Raw genomic sequence first — 20,626 nt, forward strand, 5'->3', positions numbered from 1 at the left:
TTTTTTTTTAATAACAATTTTTATATTGCCTAAATCCCTCAAGTCAGAGTCTAGAGTATTCTGGACTCTGTCTGGAGGCTTCCCAAAAATCACTGCTTGTCAACACCCTTTTTACAGAAATGAGTCTGTTTACCTCCACCACCTCATTGTCAAGTCATCTCTTCCCATGAGCATTACAGTTTAAGTTGGTTTCCTTACAGAGATGTCTAACTCTCCCTTTCCTTATTATTCAGGAGTTTCTCTAATGGTCAAAATCCAAGTTAAAATAATTTGCATCAACAGAATGCTTTTCTTCAAGGTGCATTTCTACACAGATCACTGTAATTGGTTAGATGATACTTTTTATGTGAAGATAAAAATATGGTAAATTGATATGGTAAGCAATGAATAAAAGGGAAATGAAAAAAATTCTAACTGGGTATTCATTCACTTTGAACTTTGATCCAAAGTGAACATTTTCCTGTAGGGGAACTTGATATAAAGTTAATTTCTGTGCCTTAAGAATCTATGGCTTTTGGAATTGACACACAAGTGTGATATCTCAACTGGAGCATGCCAATCTCCTGAGCTGTCTTTGACAGGTTACACAGGAACCCTGAGAAAGCCTTCGTATCACCCAGCGTTTGAGGACACTGTAGAGGTTTTGAGGTTTTGCTCTGCAAACAGTGTCTCTCTGAGTTCTTGGCAGTTAAAAAAACATTGAGGGATAACCCAGGTTCTGCAGGCTTTACAGGAAAAAACATGGTCAGCAACAAGGGAAAAATTAGTATACAAACCAAGGGGGCATTCACATCTAATGTGCTTAGTTCTTTCTGTCTCTAGCTGCCATTGACATTCTTTGGTTGGTGTATGGAAAAAGAGTTATTGATTACATTCCTCTGACCACTTCAGCAGGCCCTTTCCTCTTTCTGTGATAAATAGGACAATACTTGGTAATGCCAGCCAAAAGCAACAACGACTCCAACCACTTTGTCACATTTCTAAGCGGTCCCTCCCAGCTCAAAGTCCTGGTAAGTCATGAGTTGTCAGCATGCCAATGTACAAAACGGCCATTTGATGAACTCTGGTGTATAATGCTGATCCTTAGAAAACCTACAGCAAGTACACAAGCTGTAGTGTACCTGCACATATGAAGGGTTTTCACCAGAAATTTTTCATCCAACAAGCACGGCCCCAAAACCTGCTTTCTCTGAAAGTAGATCCCAGCTGACATGGCTGATGTAGATGTTTGCATCCATGGTATTCTCAGTCATAGCAAGCTATGTTATCAAGGGTATCAAAGATAGCAGGCATTACTCTGGAGAAGGAAATCCTTTCCAAAGCCATATTTAAGATCTTAATTAAGTCAATTTTTTTCCTTAAATCCATTCAGCAGTTAAGCCAAAGCAGAATTAATTGTGGTTGCTAATACTAGAAGACAAAAATAAGAATACTTCTCATGAGCTTTCCAGCACAAATGGCCTGCCATCCATCTCCAACTCCCTGTGGCTGTTCTTCAATGCTCGTAACTCTTCACTGCTGTGGATCTCTATTGTGGTGAATAACACACCTTCCTGTGCTTTTGTCTACACTCTCATGTCCCCCTTACCCTTGCATTTATTTATGCCACACAACTGTTGAATTATTATAGAGGTGGGTGGCTTACCTATAGGGCAAGTCATATTCTACTCATGACAACTTTTTGTTTATAATACCTGAGCTATCTCACTCTTGGGATTCACTTCATCAGTCAAGATTAATTTTGGCCTTTATTTTAAGCCCAGAAGCTGTCCAGAAGGCATCTAACAAATATGCAAAATACAAAGAAAATACCAATAAGCACCCTGGGGAGGAGACAGAGAAAGGAAGGTCAGGAATAACACACCTAAATACTACCTTGGATACTTTTCTATAAGCCATTTCAGCCAACTATGTGGATAAAAGACTTGTGGTAATTTTATAGGATTAGCACTACAGAAGAAATGTTTTGAGTGAGGAACAAATGTCACAATGTGTGATCAGTGGTGACACTGCAGTATAAGAAGAGGCCCCAATAGGCTTTGTTTCATATATATAAAAACAGTGGACAGAGCAAACTTGGCCCTACCTGAGCTTTTCCTAAAACCTCACATTTCCTCTGTTTCCAATTTCACCTTCATAACCCCCTTTTTAGTCTTCACCAACACATGGAAACAAAAACTTGGATCAAGAGGAAAGTGCTGCTAAAGATTAGAGGTTTGGAAATTTACAACTGTTATCTGAGGAAAAACTATAGTGGCAGCCAATTACTTTAGTCAGAAGTTTTGGTTATTGTAAAGAATCTTCAATATATGATTTTTCTTCCAAAATCAGAAGACAGAAGCATAGTATTTATCAGTCAAACAGAATTAAAAGCCAGAACAAAAGCAATTCAAGTCCTAGTTACCCAATCTAGAAATTTTTAAAACTAGGGTCTGCAAACACTAACTCAGTAAGACACGTAGGGAATTATAAACATTAACTTGGCACAGACCACTGTAAAAAAAAGAGGCAGGTGTCCTATTTTAAGCCATATATTTTTTTGTTTTCATTTTTGCTATTCCACTGTTCCCCTTACAGTTAATCAATAAAAAGCATGATTGCAAAGTAGTACCAGTTCAGCAAGTTGGAGGAAGTAAAAAAAAAGTAAAGAGTGCTTTCAAAAATTACAGAACAGCGTTCCAGAAAGGAAATCTGATTTAAAAACCCATTTCTGTGCAGCAGTCGAGTGGTCTGTTTTGAATTTCAATGGCTATCTGTAGCACTGAGGTTTCTGTGTCATTGCATGCAGAAAACGTGATGAGGAATGGGGCTGTCTTACTCTGCTCCCAACCACAACCTGGTAGATAAATTCTGTAGTCACAAGGCAGCTGAGAGCTCTATGAAGACTATTAAAATGTACTGGCAAAGCTGGAAGGAAGAAATTCAAATGAGGCCAGGTTAGAGGTTTCAAAGGGATGAGTGACTGATCCTGTTTCATGTTATGCCAGACAATGCTAATAGCTTAAACACTAGCTCTGTCAAACAAGAAATAGATGTATAATCGTCTGTGAATTATTAAAATTGACTTCACCTACTCACCTTTAGAATTTTCTGACTGAAAGGAAAAAAGAAATCAAGAAAGAAAAACTCTCACAAGAGAGGCATGCACTCTTAATCTATTACTAATGTCTTCTTGAATCCTGTTAATATTTTTCATATTGTCTGCTTTGGTGAGCTCAGAGACTATATGTGAGGAATGAGCAAAAATTCCAGCTGATCCAAGGCATAAAGCTCTTAATGTTTAAGTTTCTCCTGCCCTGCAGATAATTACTGTCTTCTCTTTCACCCATCCAGCTGGGACATCAGACAATTTGGGGAACATCCAAGATGGGCATGAAGAACCATTTCCTGATTCATGACAAATACTGTAGATTTTTTTGACACAGAGATAATTCTTCTCAGGTTTTATTCAGCAACAACACTTCTCCTTCCCTACCCTCCCTCATTTTTCAAAAGTTGTTTATATCTACAAGGCTCAATTTCCCCTGCTATTGAATCATACAAGTTCTTCTTGAACACAAGGGAAGTATTAAGGATACTAAGAGACAATTAACAGTGTAAAAGATTTTTAAGTTCTGATGCAATCCGAATCATGGTTATGGGATTTTTTTCTGGAATACAAAAATGAGACAAGAAGATACAGAAGCTAATCCTCAACATCACTCAACAAGCACTCCTCAGCATCATCATCATCACAGAGTAGCAATAATAGCAAAGGTCCCACCTATTCATGCCTCCCTCATGAAGTTGTTAATTTACAAATGATGACTCAAAAGGTGAGAGAGGGGAAAGGTGAAGGTTTATTTTTTTAAACAACCACTTCCAAACTTCCACCTCCTTTCAACTATTTTCCCTTTTGAGAGAAATAGTAAATGGTGAAGGACAGGGATGAACAAAATCTCCTTGTTGACTTTTTTTGTGAGACTGAAGACGACTAGGACTAAATGGAAATAAAAAGTCTTGACTCCCTTAGAAAAGTACCTTTCTCCCCTCCAAATTAGGTTTTCCTTAGAAAAATCGAAGGGACAATTTTGATTTTTTTTTTTTTTTTGTTAACAGAACATTTTTTACTTTTTTTTCCCCCAGAGGTGAAGTCAAAACACCCCACATTTTCTAGGGGAATAAATTTCAGATAATTAAAGAAATTTAAAAAAAAATGATAGATGCCTACTGTCATTTTTGGACTGTGAAACACCTGAAAAATCATGAAATGAAAGCTTTTGGAGACAAACCCCCACACCCTCCTCACTCCTAAGAACTTGCTATGCATTTATGCATGTCTCCTAACCTGGTCCAAATGGCCCTTTCACACTGTCCCTCAGAGAGACAACTGCACTCACTCTTATAACATCTTCAGCAGCACCAAACTCACAACTATAAATATTTTACAAGAGGTGGCCTAGGACTTTGAGAATCAGTGGCTTAAAGTACTATCTTTCAAGAAGTAAAATATGATGTGCCATGGCATGCCCAGCCTGGAGACACCTATTTCCCCAGCAAACCCCTGACTGGAGGACTCCATGCTGAATGAATAAGGCTGATGTCAAGGCCTCTGCTGACCCAAGCCCAGCAGAAACCGCTATTGCCAACTCTACAACCATCTCATGGCTTCTCAGATGAAACACATGAACACTCTGGGGCTGTCATCTTCCTTTGTACACCCACTCACTCATAAAATAAAGTACAAACAGCTGAAGGCAAGCAAGCTCTGGCTAAGGCTGGAGAAATTAGACATGAAACTAGCCCTTAATTCCAGATTTACTGAAGGAAACCTTACCTCTGTCTCATATCCTCTGTATTCAAGCATTTTTATTTTCATATAAATCATGTCATTTACTGTTCTCTGCTGCCATTCTAAAACCCTTGCAAGGGTTGAGTTGGCACAGCACACTCAAAAGAAAAGGTTACAATGATGTGGGAAATGCAGTCAAAATGAGAACAGTATTGTTAAGATATTGCTTGACTTTAAAAAACCCGTTGTAAAATAAAAAAAAACAGCATCTGAAAGTGAGACAGATCTTCAGACACTCTCCCATTTTAAAATCTGAACAGTAATCAGGTGTGTAAGTGACCTCAAGCACCTCTAACACCAAGGTCTTCAGAAAACCACGATGGGAACCGATTTGTGCTGAGCAACTCTGCCACTCTCACTGGAAACTCCAAAAGGTTGGACTTAACCAGCCTGAAGGTGGTCTGAACAAGAATTTGTCTCTTTCAAATGTCTGATCTCTCGTAGAAAATGGGGAATAGGCTGTAGGTGGTGGAGACTGCTGTCAGGAGGGAACACTTAGCAGTTGTGACAAATGTGCCTTGGTGCTGCCTGAGCCTGGACTTCTGTCATGGCTTTTGCCTCTCTCCCACCCTCGTGACTCCCCTTCAGAGGCTTTGCATTTCCCACATCTGTTGGAGTGTTTGTATGGGACAGGCATAGGACAGGCAGTGATAAGAAAACAAGGGTCCAAATGAGGGTGAGACAACAGAGAGAGATAACAAGGGGGAGGAGCAGGCCAAATGGCAGCCCAAGAGAAGGGGGAGGCAAGGGGATAAGAGGTGAGATAAAAAGAGACTTTCTGTGCATGAATAAACATGAATATGTGAAGAGGTGGCAGTAAGACCCCCCAGTGCTAGGAAGTCAGAGAAGAATTACGGGCTGCAGCAGTTGATTAAAACTACAAACTGCATCAACTTGGTATAATTCCTTCTTGCCTGTGAAGCTACCCTAAGAGAACCTGACTAAAGAAATTGTCTTGAGCTATTTCAGCATCTCTGCTCCCAGGCAGTGTACAATGGGGCAGGCAAACGAGAATAATCAGCTGGCACCTCCTGAGCTCCCACAATGTTTGGGCTGGCCTTCTTAATTCCCATCACAGATAACTTGCTCTCCTTCATATTAAGATGCAGCAATGCACGTAAACACACTCTTGGCTACTAGTATGGAAACTGTCCTTGAAGTGAAGCACTTGCTTGGATGCCTGGCTGAATCAGGTAGGGTCTAATTAAGGAGGTAGACAGCCTTCTATCCTCATCCACCTCTCCCTCAGCCTTAATCCTCCAGTCACCTAAATTTAATTTAAAAATCTGTTTCCAGGAGTTGAGCCCAGATCAGTCACATCCAAGATTGCCACTAATTGCTATGCGTCAACATCATTTAGAAAAATGAGCAATGAATCAAAACCACCAACCATTCTGCCTGGATGACAGCTTTATCTTTACACACCAGCTTTTCCATGGGGTTGCAATCTCTTTACCCACCCAGAATGGAAAATTGCATTGCCCAAAATCAGTTAGAGATTTCTTCAGCCAGTCTGAACACTTCCAAAGGAAAACGATTCATCTTGTAGACGAACATACGGCGTGACACCCAAAGTGCAAAAGCCAAGCTCTAACCTAGACCCCAGGAGGTAAGGACACCCTCTTCCTCTGGCTAGTCTTGTCAGATGGTTGTGGCATTAGAGGATGGGAAAGCAGACTCAGAGAGTCTCAGGAAGATCAATGAAGATGTGAAGGTCACAGATGACACATGGCTGGTTTCAAACCCTCAGGAATGACAGCAAAGAAAGAGGTGGTGAAAGGAGAAGAGCAACAGAGCCAGCTGTAGAAGTTGCCAGAGAAATGTTTTGTAGGAGGCACAGCAGAGGAGGAGCAGGATGACGCAAAGAGAAGCAACTGAGTAAAGCACAGTGTGTGAGCAGTGGTGTCCAGAGGGATTCCTTTACTGGATGTGCTGGTCTAATACTGATGTAATGAGCTAATTATGAGGCAAAAAGTCAGAATCTGTGTGGGAGGCCCGGAGGGGCACATACTAGGTATCTGCTCCTACTAGAAAGGAGGTAAGCTAGGGCTCCTGCTAAGAGTCTGTTAAGAGGATTAAACAAGACACAGAGCAAGACTGGACATGAGCCTGCTGAATCTTCTCCAGCTTGGTGACATATTGAGAGGAAAATTTGATTGCAATAATGATCTTCCTTTCCTCTAAGAAAGAACCAAAATGAACAAAATCAGGATGAGATAAAAAATACAGGAAGCTACCTGTTCAAGGATGGTGGCATCCCCTAGGAATGACAATGCCATCAGGCTCTCCCCCAGCTTTCCTGCTGCTTAACGGTATCACTCAAGCCATGCAGTCTGCTCTGCCATACATGTTTCAGAGGCAGAAACACAGTGATGCTATTTTTCTACAAACCCTTTCTCTCATGCTTGCTGAGAAATATTTAAAATATGTAAGTGCCTCTTAGATGCTATAGAGACAAGTTACTACTGATCATTATTTAACTTAGCTGAATTTGACATGTATATTTTCAGAGATACCTCTGAAATGCCTGATATGTAAGGCCTTAACTAAAACAAACAAACAATCTACTGCAGGTTTTATTGGCAGGAGAGACAAATAAAAGGAAGAGGATGGCAAAGCAATGCAGAGATAATGTTGAGATTAAAGTAAGGAACAATATAAACATTTTGGCTGAGACAGAAGCAAAGTCAGCTTGGAGAGAATTAAGGACAGCGGAGGCAATAGTTTTCAGATGTTGACATTTTCAGAACAAGGAAGAAATAAAACAGATAAGAGAAGACTGTCAGTTTTATGACAGTTCACAACTTTACCTGACTGCTAGAGGAAAATAGACAGGAAAATAATCTGAAGATTATTCTTCCTTGAATGCTCCCATTTCATTTTCATGAGTATTAATAAAGGCCACATATTGACATTGATGAGCAAAAAGATCCTTGAGGAGGGGAAGCACGTGTTTCCTCATGTAGATATCTGAACAGTTTACAGTCACAGGCAGCTCTGAACTTAAGAGTAGGAAATGAAACTTGTATGAAAACTGAAGTGGAAGTGTGAGGCATTTAGGGGTTTGTGATCATGGTTTCATTAGATTCTAAATGCTCTTTAGGGCAGGAGCACTTAGAGGAGTTCAGAAATGTTTTTGACTTTAAGAAAGCTGACTTTGGGAGAATGTGATATGCCCCAAGGAATTTTTACTGGAATCCTATGAAACATGGGAAACACAGAGCTGAATTTTTAAAAAACATCTGAAGAGACTGAAATTTAAAGCCGTCCTGCTTAATTCCGAGGAGGAAAAAGGGTAACTGAGGCCAAACACAGTTAAGCAAAAATGCAAAGTTTAGTATAAGTGACACACATAGGACTTGGGAAGGACAATTTAGTATAAGTGACACACATAGGACTTTATATATATATAAATATATATCTCGTAAATATATATTTATATTTATATATTTCATTTATATCAGTACTAGAAAGAACTGGGAGAAAAATTGCTTAAGGCATATAACAAGAGGAAGAAGTCAGCAAGTTAGCATGTCCTTTTTTCCTTTGAAGAAGAGTAATAAGAGGCCAGATGACTACTTAAATATTAGCATCACATTGTGACAGAGTTTCCAGGCTTGCTTAAAGGAAGGAAATTTGCATTGATGATGTGTGCACATCCTCAGAGTTACAGCCACGCCAGCCCGTAACAAATGTGATGCACGGATCCAACCTGCAGTTCCTATGCCAGGCAAGCTGTAGGACAACTGCAGAAACAGGTGGGAGAAAAGGTGAAGGCTTGTCTGTAACACATGCAGAATATTAGATTGGGAGAAAAAACAACATCTACACATGGCTGAAAGGCTTCTTTTATTTTCCCCTTTCAAACAGTGACATAAACTCCTAACTGAGAGATATATACATCTAAGTTCTGTGATGACAAGACAGACCAGTGAGACCTGGAGTTAATCTTCACTGTTGCAGGAAAATGCAATGAAATGAAGCCAGCACCTATAAAACTGTTAGCTTAATTTCTGCTATGCAAAAATAATAGAAGCACTTTAATTCAAACACCTTAATGGGCAAAATTTAATTAGAAGCAATTGTGCAATTCTTGGGGGGAAATTCAAGCATAAAATTAATAGTACTTGTCCTACTGAAAGATAAGAAAATTAAAGACAGACCCTAACTCTGTAAAAACTACCCAACTTCTGGGGTTGAGAGACCTGATGCATATGACATTATGTGCTGCAGGGCTGCTTGTTTCCAGCTCACCAAGCAGCTTATTGAATTTCAGTTTTAACTTTTGAAAAAAAATTAAAATTATTTTAACATTATTTTTGAGAATGCCAAGTAGATTATTTAAATCCAAGTACCCACTAAATTGCCTACGTACAATATGAATATTCTGACTGTAAGTAGAAAAGACTAGTGAGATAATTTCTGAAGTACCTACATTTCACAAGTGAGTAAACTGTACTGGAAACTGATCTTTACATGCCTAGAGCAGAAGGTGAATGTAAAGCATGGCTTTTCTAGCCATGTGCTTAAAAAGCTTGCAAAATAAGTGAAAGCACCTTTTGTAGTGTTTCAAGTTCAGTATAGAAAGCAAACTTGCCATGAAGCTCCTGAGAAAATCGTTGATTTTAAGAAAGAAACAAACAAAAATTTTCCCCCAATCTTTGCAGCAGGTTAGCCTCCAAAAGCATTTAAAAAAGGGTCAGAAAATATACTGATAGGAATTTGATAAAAGCTGAAAGAAAGGATACTGATAGGTTTGCATTTGGCAAGACACAAGGAAGGAAGGAGAGAGACAGGCATTAGAAGCATTAACAGGAACAATTCCCAAGGCCAGTAAATATCAAGGGGCCCCACAGCAGTCAAAAGCAGAGTGAAGAGATTTAGAGCCAAGACATTGAAAGGGTCTACTTAGTTTGACCAGAAGACTGTCTCACATTTCAAGGTTTCTTCTTCAGTACAGCTAAGCTTTTCAATGGGAGGCCTTGACCCCAGGGATCACTAACTGAAGAAAACAAATTGTTTTCAAATGAATGTATTGGCACTGTCAGAACTGACTGTACACAAGATTAAATTATGTTTATTTTCAATTTCCAGAATACCATGTTAAATTTTAGAGAGACAGACAGACAGAAATGTTTCCAAATAAGACATGAGAATCTGAGCATCAAATTTTCTGTGTCAGCTGTGATTCAACAGCAGAATTGCTGTTAACTGAACTGCCTAAGCCTCCTCCCAAAATGTCAACCTGAGGCTTTCTTGCCTTTGGCAGCATTGGTGCAAGTGGCAGCAGGGGACACGTGCTGTCAGTCCATTGTAGTTATTTCATTGTTCTTCCTTGCTTTCTTGTGATGGATTGGGTTTTGTTCTAGTATTTTGAATTGCACATATGTGATTCCCAGAATGAAACAAACAGTAGTTTGCCTGCCTTTGACAAGGAATGGAACTCAAATTAGAATTTAAAAAAAAAAAAAGGAGAAAGCGATTCTGGTTATCCATCCTGAGATGATCTAAAAATGAAACTGATGGCAGAAAAAAGATATCACATCTCTTCATAGAAGAGCTCCCTCAGAGTTCCTCTGCATGCTCCTTAGGACAAAGGTACTTCACTTTGTGCTTCTACCTTGATCGTACTTGAGCAGCTTCACAGCCTTCCTGGGTTCCACAGAACAGGAAGGAAGAACAGACAGGAACCAAGTCGGGACTGCACTAAAAGCAAGGCAAGATGAGGGTAGGGAAGATACAGATGGAGCCCTCATTCAAGGGAAGCTGTCCCATGAGAAAGCAGGTAATTTCAGATAAGCATCAGAAATCTCCTGTGGGTTTACACAGCCCTATTTCAAGCCCACATTCCACTCTGTATTTGAATTCCTCCCTATTCTCATGTATGGAGCCACTAGAAATGTTGAGTATTCCTGAGGGATGTGTGCTTATGCACCTTCCCAAAACAGTAATTATAATAAGCTGAATTTAAAATCCAGAAACTGTGTTCCCAGAGGGAGACCAATAGGGACAGAGAGGAGGAGAACCACAGGCAGCACTATTTCAGCAGAAAACATCTGAGCACATGAAGAGGACTTCCAAAGAGCTACATACTAATCATGAATTTTGAGGAGTGAATATGTACTTGCTAGTAAGACGTATGACAAAGCAGGACAGTGGGTCTCACAAAGCACAGACTTGTTGGGTCAAGTGTCCTTTTCCTGTTTCACAAGTCCTTTTGTCTCTGTCCTCCTTATCACCCTGACACCTTACCACAGCACAGAATGACAGACAGCTCTTAATGACTTCCTAGCATTTGATTCTGATACACAGGTCCAGCCCTTTTTAACAAACATGAATGTCTCTATTCCCCTCTGAATTTCAGTTTTAGAACCCATGCCCACTTCCAAGCAGCAGCCCCCTACTCCCACCCTGCAATCTGTGTCAACAGCACAAAGGTGCTCTTGTCACCCCCGTGCTTGAATCACACAGCTCTTCTGAATGGGCACACTGACAGATGATGCTATGTCAGCAGCCAGTGGGGCTTGTGTCACCTTCCCCAGGAGAGGAGAAATCCTCTCCTGGGTACACCCACTCCCAAATAGCACAATTGAGGCTACTGTTCCCTGTGTCCTGAAACCAGACTTCAAACTGTACCTTCTCTGTGCATTGCCACCATCCTGCCTGACCTGGAAATACTACTAGTTTTTTCCTTCTCCCAGAATCTTCACTAGGTGATTGGAGCAGAGGGTTTAGGGATTTGGTCCAGCCAGCAGCACGTGCTGGCTTAGCAGATTTCACTGAGGCATTCCTGGGAGTAAAGACATGTTCTGCAAACGGGCATTTGCTGAGTGGGACCCCCCAAAGCACACGAGCACATCTAAACCAGAATTTTGCAGCACCCACAGTTACCCCACCCAATGTAAGCTGGACAGGGGACACTCAGTGGCTGGAGCTGAAACACTACCGCGAAAACACAGAGGGTGGAACTTTATAACCAAACCCATCCGTGCCCTCCTTCTGCTTTCCCTGCTTGCAGCTGGAGAAGAGATGCCCATATTCCCATTCACAAGGAGCTGGTTTATGCTTTGTTTTGTTTCCCATATGATGTTTTAGCCCCTCAGCACTGCCTCTCCCACTCGGGAGGGTGACCAAAGAGGAGCAGCATCCCTGTGCGAGGGCCACTCGCTCCTCCCGCCTGCTCCTTGTTTCTTCCCAGGTAGCTGGCTGTGAGGGGCCAGCAAGCAGGTTAATTTAGAGCTCTAAAAGCTGGCAGCAGGAGTGCAATTAACCCGTTTTCACAGACTGCTGGCCAAATGCAGCAATTTATTGGCTGAGTGATTGGATTATTCGTTTGCAAAGCTAAGAGAGGGCATTTTCTTACCACTTCAGTTGGCCTGTAGTACTTGTGATTGACTGTCACATGAATCTTGCCAGTTTCTTTGCATCGTCCCACTTCATTCTCATTCTTCCCTTCCCACCTGTAAAGAAGATAAACATTTAATCAACCCATAATTACTTTAGTGCTCTGATCTTACCAACATTTGGCAGGCTTTCATTTACTTGAGGCTGGTGTAAATTCTCCCTGCAGGACAGTACAAACTCATTAGCTAAAGGAACAAAGGGAGAGTTTAGACTTGAATAGAGTAACAATGGCTTTTGAAGTCTTTGTTTTGGTTTTTGATTCAGTGGAAGGTCTAAAATACAGGACTTCCAAATTAAACACATAATGCTAAGGGAAAATAAAATGCCCTGATTTCAGAATGTCTCATGTATCTGTAAATAAATATGACAGTGAGGTTTTTCATTTGTGGATTGGTTCAAAGCTGTTTTCTTAAAATACTTTTAATTCTTGTATTTTGGCCAATACTTTCAGGAACTCTTTAATCTGTTAATTTTACAGATGTGAAGCTCTGTTTGAATAGCATTAAGCTGCATAATTTAATTTGTGCTTAACTAGAAAAAACAAAACAAAAACAGTTCTTGGGTTTTCGGTCCTACCTCGACATGGCACTCCACATACATGTATTGTAAATTCTACTTGCTACCTGTGAGCTGAAAGCCAGCTCCCTCAGTACAAATTAGTTTCATATGTGTTGAACAGCCTGCAATTTGCTGCAATTCATGTGATCTGGTTGCGCTGTGAACTATTTTCTTAGGGACTGTCCTGGTTTCAGGAGCAGCAGAAGAGGAATGGTTTGGTGGGTGAACAGCTCTGCCTTTGGGGAGGTCAGGCTGCAGCCTGGAAGCCTGGGGACAGTGCTCCCACTCCAAGTAAATGCTTCAGATAACATGTGTAGGAATGTACATCAGTGCATCAAATGTTATCCCCTGAATGCACAAAATCCAGAGTTATGATTGAAATTCTATCCTCTCTTTGCATTTTGCTTTTAAGTATATATATGTACCATGGGGCTCTGAAGCCGCTTGGCTTAAGAATGTGATGATGAAATTCTCTAGCTTTTTTTATGTTTAAGTAAAATCTATATAAATTAAATCAGCACTGTGATTTAGGCTATTTAGCCTCAGTCACCAGCAAGGAAATAAAAGCACCCCTAGCGTCCCACTTACTGATTTTTCTCCCAGCTCTCAGATATGTATATTTGTCACAGATATGAATTCTCCTTGGTCCCCTGCCCCCTCAGGCTCCTAGAAGAATTTAATTCTTTGAAAATCTCAGCCTTCATTTAGGAGTTTCTAGCCCTGAGGGCTAAGGAGGAAAGTCTGAAAATGTGACCTCTGTGTACCCATGAAGGTTTAAACACTGAAAGGCAGAAGGAAATACCAAATATGCATTATTGCAAGTTCTTAAATCTCACAAATTTTTAAACACAGCTCATGACTTTTGAATGACTAGCAAAGCCTGTAGGATGCTTGATACAGTGAACATTTGACATTGAAATAATGTCCTACAGATAACAGTGAAGTCAGCTGTTAATAGGGCATGCCATGATGCCAAAGACGATTTATAATTTAAATTTTCTTCCTTCTTTTTTCTTTTGCAGTTGCTCTGTTGTGAGCCTGAACTGCAAAGTTTTCATTCAGAAGCCAAAACTAACATTAGTCCCTCCCTTTACAGGGCAGAGGGTAAAAATGTGCAGGACTCAAATGAGCTTAATAGAAAACCAACCATCACCAGTTAAACAACAGGAAGCTCTTAGATCAGGAGACGTCAGTTGTTGTTGGAGGTCACTGAGCAGAGAACCCCATTTAACACCCAAAAGGCTCCAGAAGGCTCAGCCAGCCAGCAAAGACTCACTTAATGTCGCTATCAAAGTTATATAACAATAGAAATAGCTTGAGGAGAAATCTCCACCCGTTTTGTTCAGCCCAGTAATGTGAAAAGTTCACAAGGAGGAAAAAAAAAAAGAAGTGCTTCTCATTGTGAACAAAGTAGCATTTGATAGCTGCGCTTCTAACTACTCCTGGCACCTCGATGCTCACAGCTGGGATCGTTACACAGCTGATAAAAGGGACTGTGTGGGGGGCCAGCCTGACACCAGGACCAAGACATCCATTTTGCCAACCAACTCCCCCTCCCCACTCCCTCAAACCACAAGGCAAGAGAAAAAAACCACACCGAAGCCATCCTTCATTTATAGCCAAGTTGCAGTCAGAATTTTTGACTGGAAAATATCATGCCAAATTATCCTGAAGCATCAGCATGGTGGAAGGGGGCATGGGGAACCCTCATGTTGTGCTGCGGTTTCAGCTAGCTCCAGCCACAAAGACTACCCAGCTTGCTGCTCTGCAGGGCAGATGCCCACACAGGCACTAAAACAGCCTTGTGTAAATTGGGGAAAACACAATGGATCCCTGGCTGGAGAAAGTTTGGCTCATGAGGACTGGGCTAAATTTATAGAGAACAGGGAGTGGATCCCTGCAAGCCCAGCTGGTGCCAAAGCCCAGAGCTCCCACGCAGACACCCACTGGCCTGGTGCAGGCTTTGCACAGAACACTGCTCCTCGAGCCTCTGCAGCGAGGCCTACTGCCTGCCCCACGCTGCCTGGCTTCACCCTCCCACTGAGGCAAGGGATGGGCTTCCTGTCACAGCTGGTGGCCTCAGCCACGTGCCAGCATGTCCTGCACCTGGAGAAGGATGGGTGAGACCATGGAACTGCTCCTGACAAAGCAGGTTTGATACCCTTTGCATCTACATTGCCATGTTGAGTGCCTCGCTGATGGAGATGGGTGCTTTGGGATTGCTTGGGGTGGTCAATGGTCAGCCATGGTGTTTCGTGGGAAATTCCATATATCTTACCCCTGAAATCAAAATATTTGTCACAAATGCAATTTGGAAAAATACCTGATTTCAGGTCAGATGGACTGTTTTGTTTATTTCCTAACCTCCACTTAAAGACAGAATAACTTAAGTTAGAATTTTTTAAGCCATTCTGAAAGAAAGAAAGAAAAAAAAAATCCATTCTGAAAATGTAAAATCCTCTCTTTTAGATATTATTAATATAATTTGTGTCAGGCTAACACTAATGGAACTTACTGAAACTAAACTTTACTGAAACTAAAACTTCCATAATGCTTTGATTTTCTGCTGCTATCAGTGACCTCACAATTTTCCATGAAACTAAGATTCAAATGCACGAGCAGGTTTACTTGCTTGAAAAGTTCTTCACACCAAGAGCTTTTAAACTCTGGATTTACAGTGGGATGGATTGCATTTAATTTATGGCTAATTTCATATCTATTATCATTAACATATCGCTATTATTATCAGTGCTGATGAATGCTTCTTTGGCTTTTTTTTTTTGGAGGTTCCAATTATTTTTCATTTCCTATAACTATTCAGTTAGAGAGCAAGTTTCAAGCAATGAAAATTCCCAGAGATATAGAAGATTTTATGAGGATGAAAAGCTGGGGTACCCACCTGGTAGGGTGTGAGGTGGGCAGGAAAGAAAACAGGGGAGCCAGGATAATTGAAGAGGGGTGGGAATAGCACTGCAAATGGACCAAATGGTCTGGCTGTAACTGACGAGGAAATAAGTCAAAGTACATATATTTTTGAGGTGGTGAAGAAATCAAATAAAAATGAAAATTGTTACAGAAGCAGAGGTAAACTGAACAAGTATATGCATTTCATCTCCTTGCTTGATCTTTACATAAAAACAGAATCCATAGCATTAAAAAAAAATATTCAAAACCACTAAAGGCTACAGGTACTCAGCTTCTTTATGAAAAATAAAACTATTACAATCACCTTTATAATAAAATAAATGCCAATAGAAAATATTTTAACATTTGAAACTGAACAGTAAAGTAAATAAAAATAAAATTTTATGAAGAATTTGCTTTTCCTCCACAGGAATGATATAGCATTTGTGTAAGTTTCAGATCAGTGGCCTGATTTCTACTACACAGAATATTAAGCCAAAGCACTTAATTCTGTCCTGGCACATTATAAATAGCAAAACTGACACCATATAACAGACCATTAATATCTTTTTGAGGGTAGTCTTTTGTTGGGAAGCTTTAAACATGACTCTTCATATGTTCCTTTGCCACCAACTCCACCACCAACCTTGCCAGCAGATCTGAAACATCAAAGTAATAGATACTGGGATTGCTTAACCATGACCTTGTGCTTAAATCAAAAGCATGCTACCATAAAGGAATGTATTAATTTTTTTTTCAAAAGCTCTGATGAATCAGGTAGTAATTTTTTTTACTAGTCCAATAGTATATTGCATAATAATTGCTACTCCCCATATTACAAGATGATTAAAAATTCTTGCTAGCTTCTAATTTTTTTGTTTTTTAAATTCATTCCAATTAATTGGAAGCCTTTGGAAGCCCTGTCCCTTTACTCCAATTTGTGAAAGTTGGTGTTGGGAAAAAAAATGTTTTCTCAAAGAATATTAATGCTTCTGTGAAAATTGAAGCATTATGGAAAGAAAATTTTAGTTTCAAGTAAGCTCCATTAGTATTAGCCTGACACAAAATTATATTAATAATATCTAAAAGAGAGGCTTTTTCATTTTAAGAATGGATTTTTTTTCTTTCTTCAGAGTGGCTTAAAAATTCTAACTTAAGTTATCCTGTCTTTAAGTGGAGGTTAGGAAAAAAACAAAGAAATCCAGCTGACCTGAAATCAAGTATTTTTCCAAATTGCATTTGTGACAAATATTTTGATTTCAGGGGTGGGATATATGGAATTTCCCATGAAACACCATATTTCATTCTTGCCTAGTCTCTCTATTGGAGAAACTCTCATATCTCCTATGTAGTCAGATAATTAAGACTACTATAGCCTTCAAGCCTTAATTTCCATTCAGAAAGAGTTATTGCGTCTGCTTGCAGATAAAGCCTTGTATCAATGAGGAAGTAATGAGGGCCTGCTCAGCCGAAGGAATTAATTCTCCAGTTGAGGTGGGTTAAATGCCCCCTGAAATATATACTCTTTTTTGAGAATGATGACAAAGCTGGTGAAATCCTAAATGAGGACTCTTTTTTGTGAGGGTTCACCCAGGCCAGCATTCTTCACTGATATGGCTGGGTTCCTTTCCGCTACCTCTCTTCAAAATGCCTCCAGTTGCTGTATGAGATTCTGCTCCCTTCCTCTTCATCTGAAAGCTTTTCATTTTATTTTCTGATTTAAATATAACACACAGCACTGACCAGCCAGCAATTTTTGGTGGGCAAAAGCCAGATCTGGAAGTAGCAGCTGTTTTGCTGATGACTGCTGATGGCTTCTCCTCCATGTCCCACATGCTTTCCATTCTTACAGCAATCCTTCAAATCTCATGTGTTTCTGTAACTCAGCTTTCCATTTTAAGATAAAAAGAAAAATACAAACAAACAAAAAACCCCCATCAAACTAACCAGAAAAACTCTCCTCCCTCAGTTCAATCTCAGTTCAACCCTCACTGTCACTGAAGAGGCCACAGGAGTTCACCTCAGAAGACCTTATAGCTTATCTGCAAACTTCCCGTTTTTAGGCTGATCTTTTATAAGACCAACTAGTATGTTAGTCAAGATAAGATTTGTATGTGGAACCAAATGACTACAGTAAAATATTTGGTTTTTTCTGAACTAATTCTGATCCTGGAAGCAACGAATATTTCTGTAACAAATGTGCACGCATTTTTATGTTAATAAAAACCACAATAAATCTTTCTGTAGCTTGAACAGGTTTTCTTTTTTTCTTTTTCTTTTTCTGTTTTTTTTTTTGTTTGTTTGTTTGTTTTTTTTTTTTTAGTTTCCACATTTGCAGACAGGAGTCTTTGTAGCAGTCTGCAAAGAACTCTGAGTGCTGTAGTGGTTTCAGGCTATCTTTGCAATCCTGTTCTAATTTAATAAGATTAATGGCAGAAAATTAGTCAAGACAAGCGTTTGCCTGTTTCGTTTACCCTGCTGAAGTTCAAATTATAGGCGGGAAGTGTTTCCCCCAAGTACCACTTAATTAGTAATAGGCAGAAGGGAAAGTAAAAGAAAAAAAAATGTAATCCTTACAGGGGAAAAATATTTGTAGCTATGAGGCTTTCCTGTTAGTACAAAGGACTGAATTTGAATGATTCAGAGGACTATATAAATATAATTTGAAATTTCTCCCTTGAAAAAAAAATAAGAAGAAAACACCCACCCCAGGTAGATAAACTTCCATGAACACTTTGCAGTCATTTTAGAGAGAGAATCAGTCCCATTGCAGCTGTACATTTCATTAGTTACAAAAATGTAGTAAAGTCTCTCTCTTTCTTGTTTTGGCTAGAAGACATAGTCCTGACATGTGCTAATGACTGGCTAGGACAGAATATTATGTTATGTTCTTGGAAAGACTTTTTAGGCTGTCCTGGATTTTCAGCTGTACAAGTTAATGTGAATTGTTAGGAAGACAAAAATCCCTAAAAAAATAAAATAGATATTTTTAGTTGGTTGATGAGGCAGCCAGGATCTCTTTTTTCCTATTCGCTACTGCAGTATCATGATGTGACAGCTAAGATTTTCATTTGCAACTTTCCTTGACAAAGCACAAAGTAGGGGTAGTTAAGAGGCCCTGCACACGTGCCAGTTTTCTCAGATGTGGTTTGAACTCTGCCAGCTTTTGTTTGCCATAACATCTATCCTAGACATTTACTCCATTATTTCATCAATGTAAAGGCTGCTGGAAATCTCTCAGATAAGTTTTTGAGGTTGAAAAATTTCAGAAAATCTTGCAATCCTGCAAAAACCCCCCCCAGAAACCTCAGATAACTCAACCAAACTTTGAGGAACAGTAATAGGAAGAAGGGAGCCATCCTTGTGGGAACTTGTTTAGCTGTTGCACTCTGGTTCATTGGTTCTTAGGTGCCCCATAAACTGAAAAGTAACAGATCAATGGGACTCACCAGTGGAGTCTCACAATGCTAAAAGGGAGGATTTTTCTGCCAGGCTACTCCCTGAAGGAGATATATTCAAACTGGAGGAGGTGGGAGTAGAAATTCATTGGGGCTTTCAAAGAAAGGTTGCCAGACAGAGGTTACCAGACAGCTGGCCAAGGACCATGTGTGTGTGCTACAAAAGCATGGGTCAGGCTGACACCTGGAAAAACTATGGAGGTTCTTAACAAAACTTCCCAAATCCTGAGGAATATTTTACATTTAGTGCAATTTGAAAGATGAGCAATGGCTACAGGATGAGTAGTGGGTGTGTTGTAATGTTATTCTCGCCTTGGGAGCAGGGGGAAAGGTTTATCTGAACAGGCTACATGCAAAATGTTCAGAGTTACACCACTGTCAAAATGATCAGCAACAAAATTATCACTAGCACTTAAAATGTCACCTCAGTCACCATATGTATAGTTATTTATATATCACCTGTAAATGGCTTAGGAATTAAAAATTTATTCACAGGAAAGAAAAACTTAGAAGAGCCAAGGGGAATAGAAAACCAAGCCTGCATTTCTAAAGCAATTTATGTTCCTAAAATTCCATGTCAGTAGGTGTCATGTGAGTTCTTACACAATTTTTGCAAATTGCTGCTATTGATTAGTAATAAGAAAAGGCAATTGTGTCTTCGTACACACAAAATACCTGCTCTCCTTGACATTTGGAGTTATATTGTAAAGTTTTTTTCAGACATCAGATTGTGACTGATTCAGTTGAAATACTGACTGCATTAAATATCAACATAAATGATACACAGTCTACCATATAGGACACAAAATTTTGAGTGTTAGGAACAACTAAATCTGAAGTATTCCTTTAATATCCCCTCTATAGCAGAAGCTACTAATAGAAGTACTTCCACTTTTATTTCTGGCCTTGTTATTTTCTTAAGGTTTTCTTGAGGACTTAATTTGCCTTCTGAAAAACTCATGCTGATTTGTCACTCTTGGGAAATGCTGAGACTTCTTAGACCAACACCAAAGCAGGGAGTTCAGTTTTAAACTAAAGGATAAATTTAGTGACATCAAAAGAAATAGTGATGTGGGGAACATCTACAAATAAAGACTTTCAGCTAGGTACTGACCTTTACATATCAGACTCTAATTGTAGGTAATCAAAATAAAAAAATTGAAAGAGTTGTTCACCAAACATTTATTGTTGCTTTGACAAATAATATTAGACAGGGACATGGTAGTTCTCCAAATCTCTAGAATTCTTACTCATATGGAGCAGTTGAATCTGCAGCATTTTCCTATCCATTCTTATTAGGTAGAATTAACTTATAAACACAAGAAACTAAACTATAAAAAGAGAAGAAAAATTAAGACAAAGCAATTATTAGAGCTCCTACTATTTCCCCTTTAGACTTTCAAACCTTAGTACTCTAAAGGTATATGAGACAATGTGTGATTACTGGGACATCTTGCAATCAAGAGATGTG

The 20,626-nt window shown here is 39.6% G+C and overlaps 1 protein-coding gene across 1 annotated transcript in view; it reads right to left on the minus strand.

Moving 5' to 3' along the window:
* Positions 1-20,626, minus strand: part of GMDS (GDP-mannose 4,6-dehydratase) — a 408,811-nt gene that overhangs the window by 61,500 nt on the left and 326,685 nt on the right. Inside the window, exon 9 of the mRNA XM_036378822.2 lies at positions 12,195-12,291. Coding sequence (XP_036234715.1) covers positions 12,195-12,291 — 97 coding nt within the window. The remainder of the gene's footprint in view (positions 1-12,194; positions 12,292-20,626) is intronic.

Source organism: Molothrus ater, chromosome 1, assembly GCF_012460135.2.
Source record: "Molothrus ater isolate BHLD 08-10-18 breed brown headed cowbird chromosome 1, BPBGC_Mater_1.1, whole genome shotgun sequence".
NCBI classification, from domain to species: Eukaryota; Metazoa; Chordata; class Aves; order Passeriformes; family Icteridae; genus Molothrus; species Molothrus ater.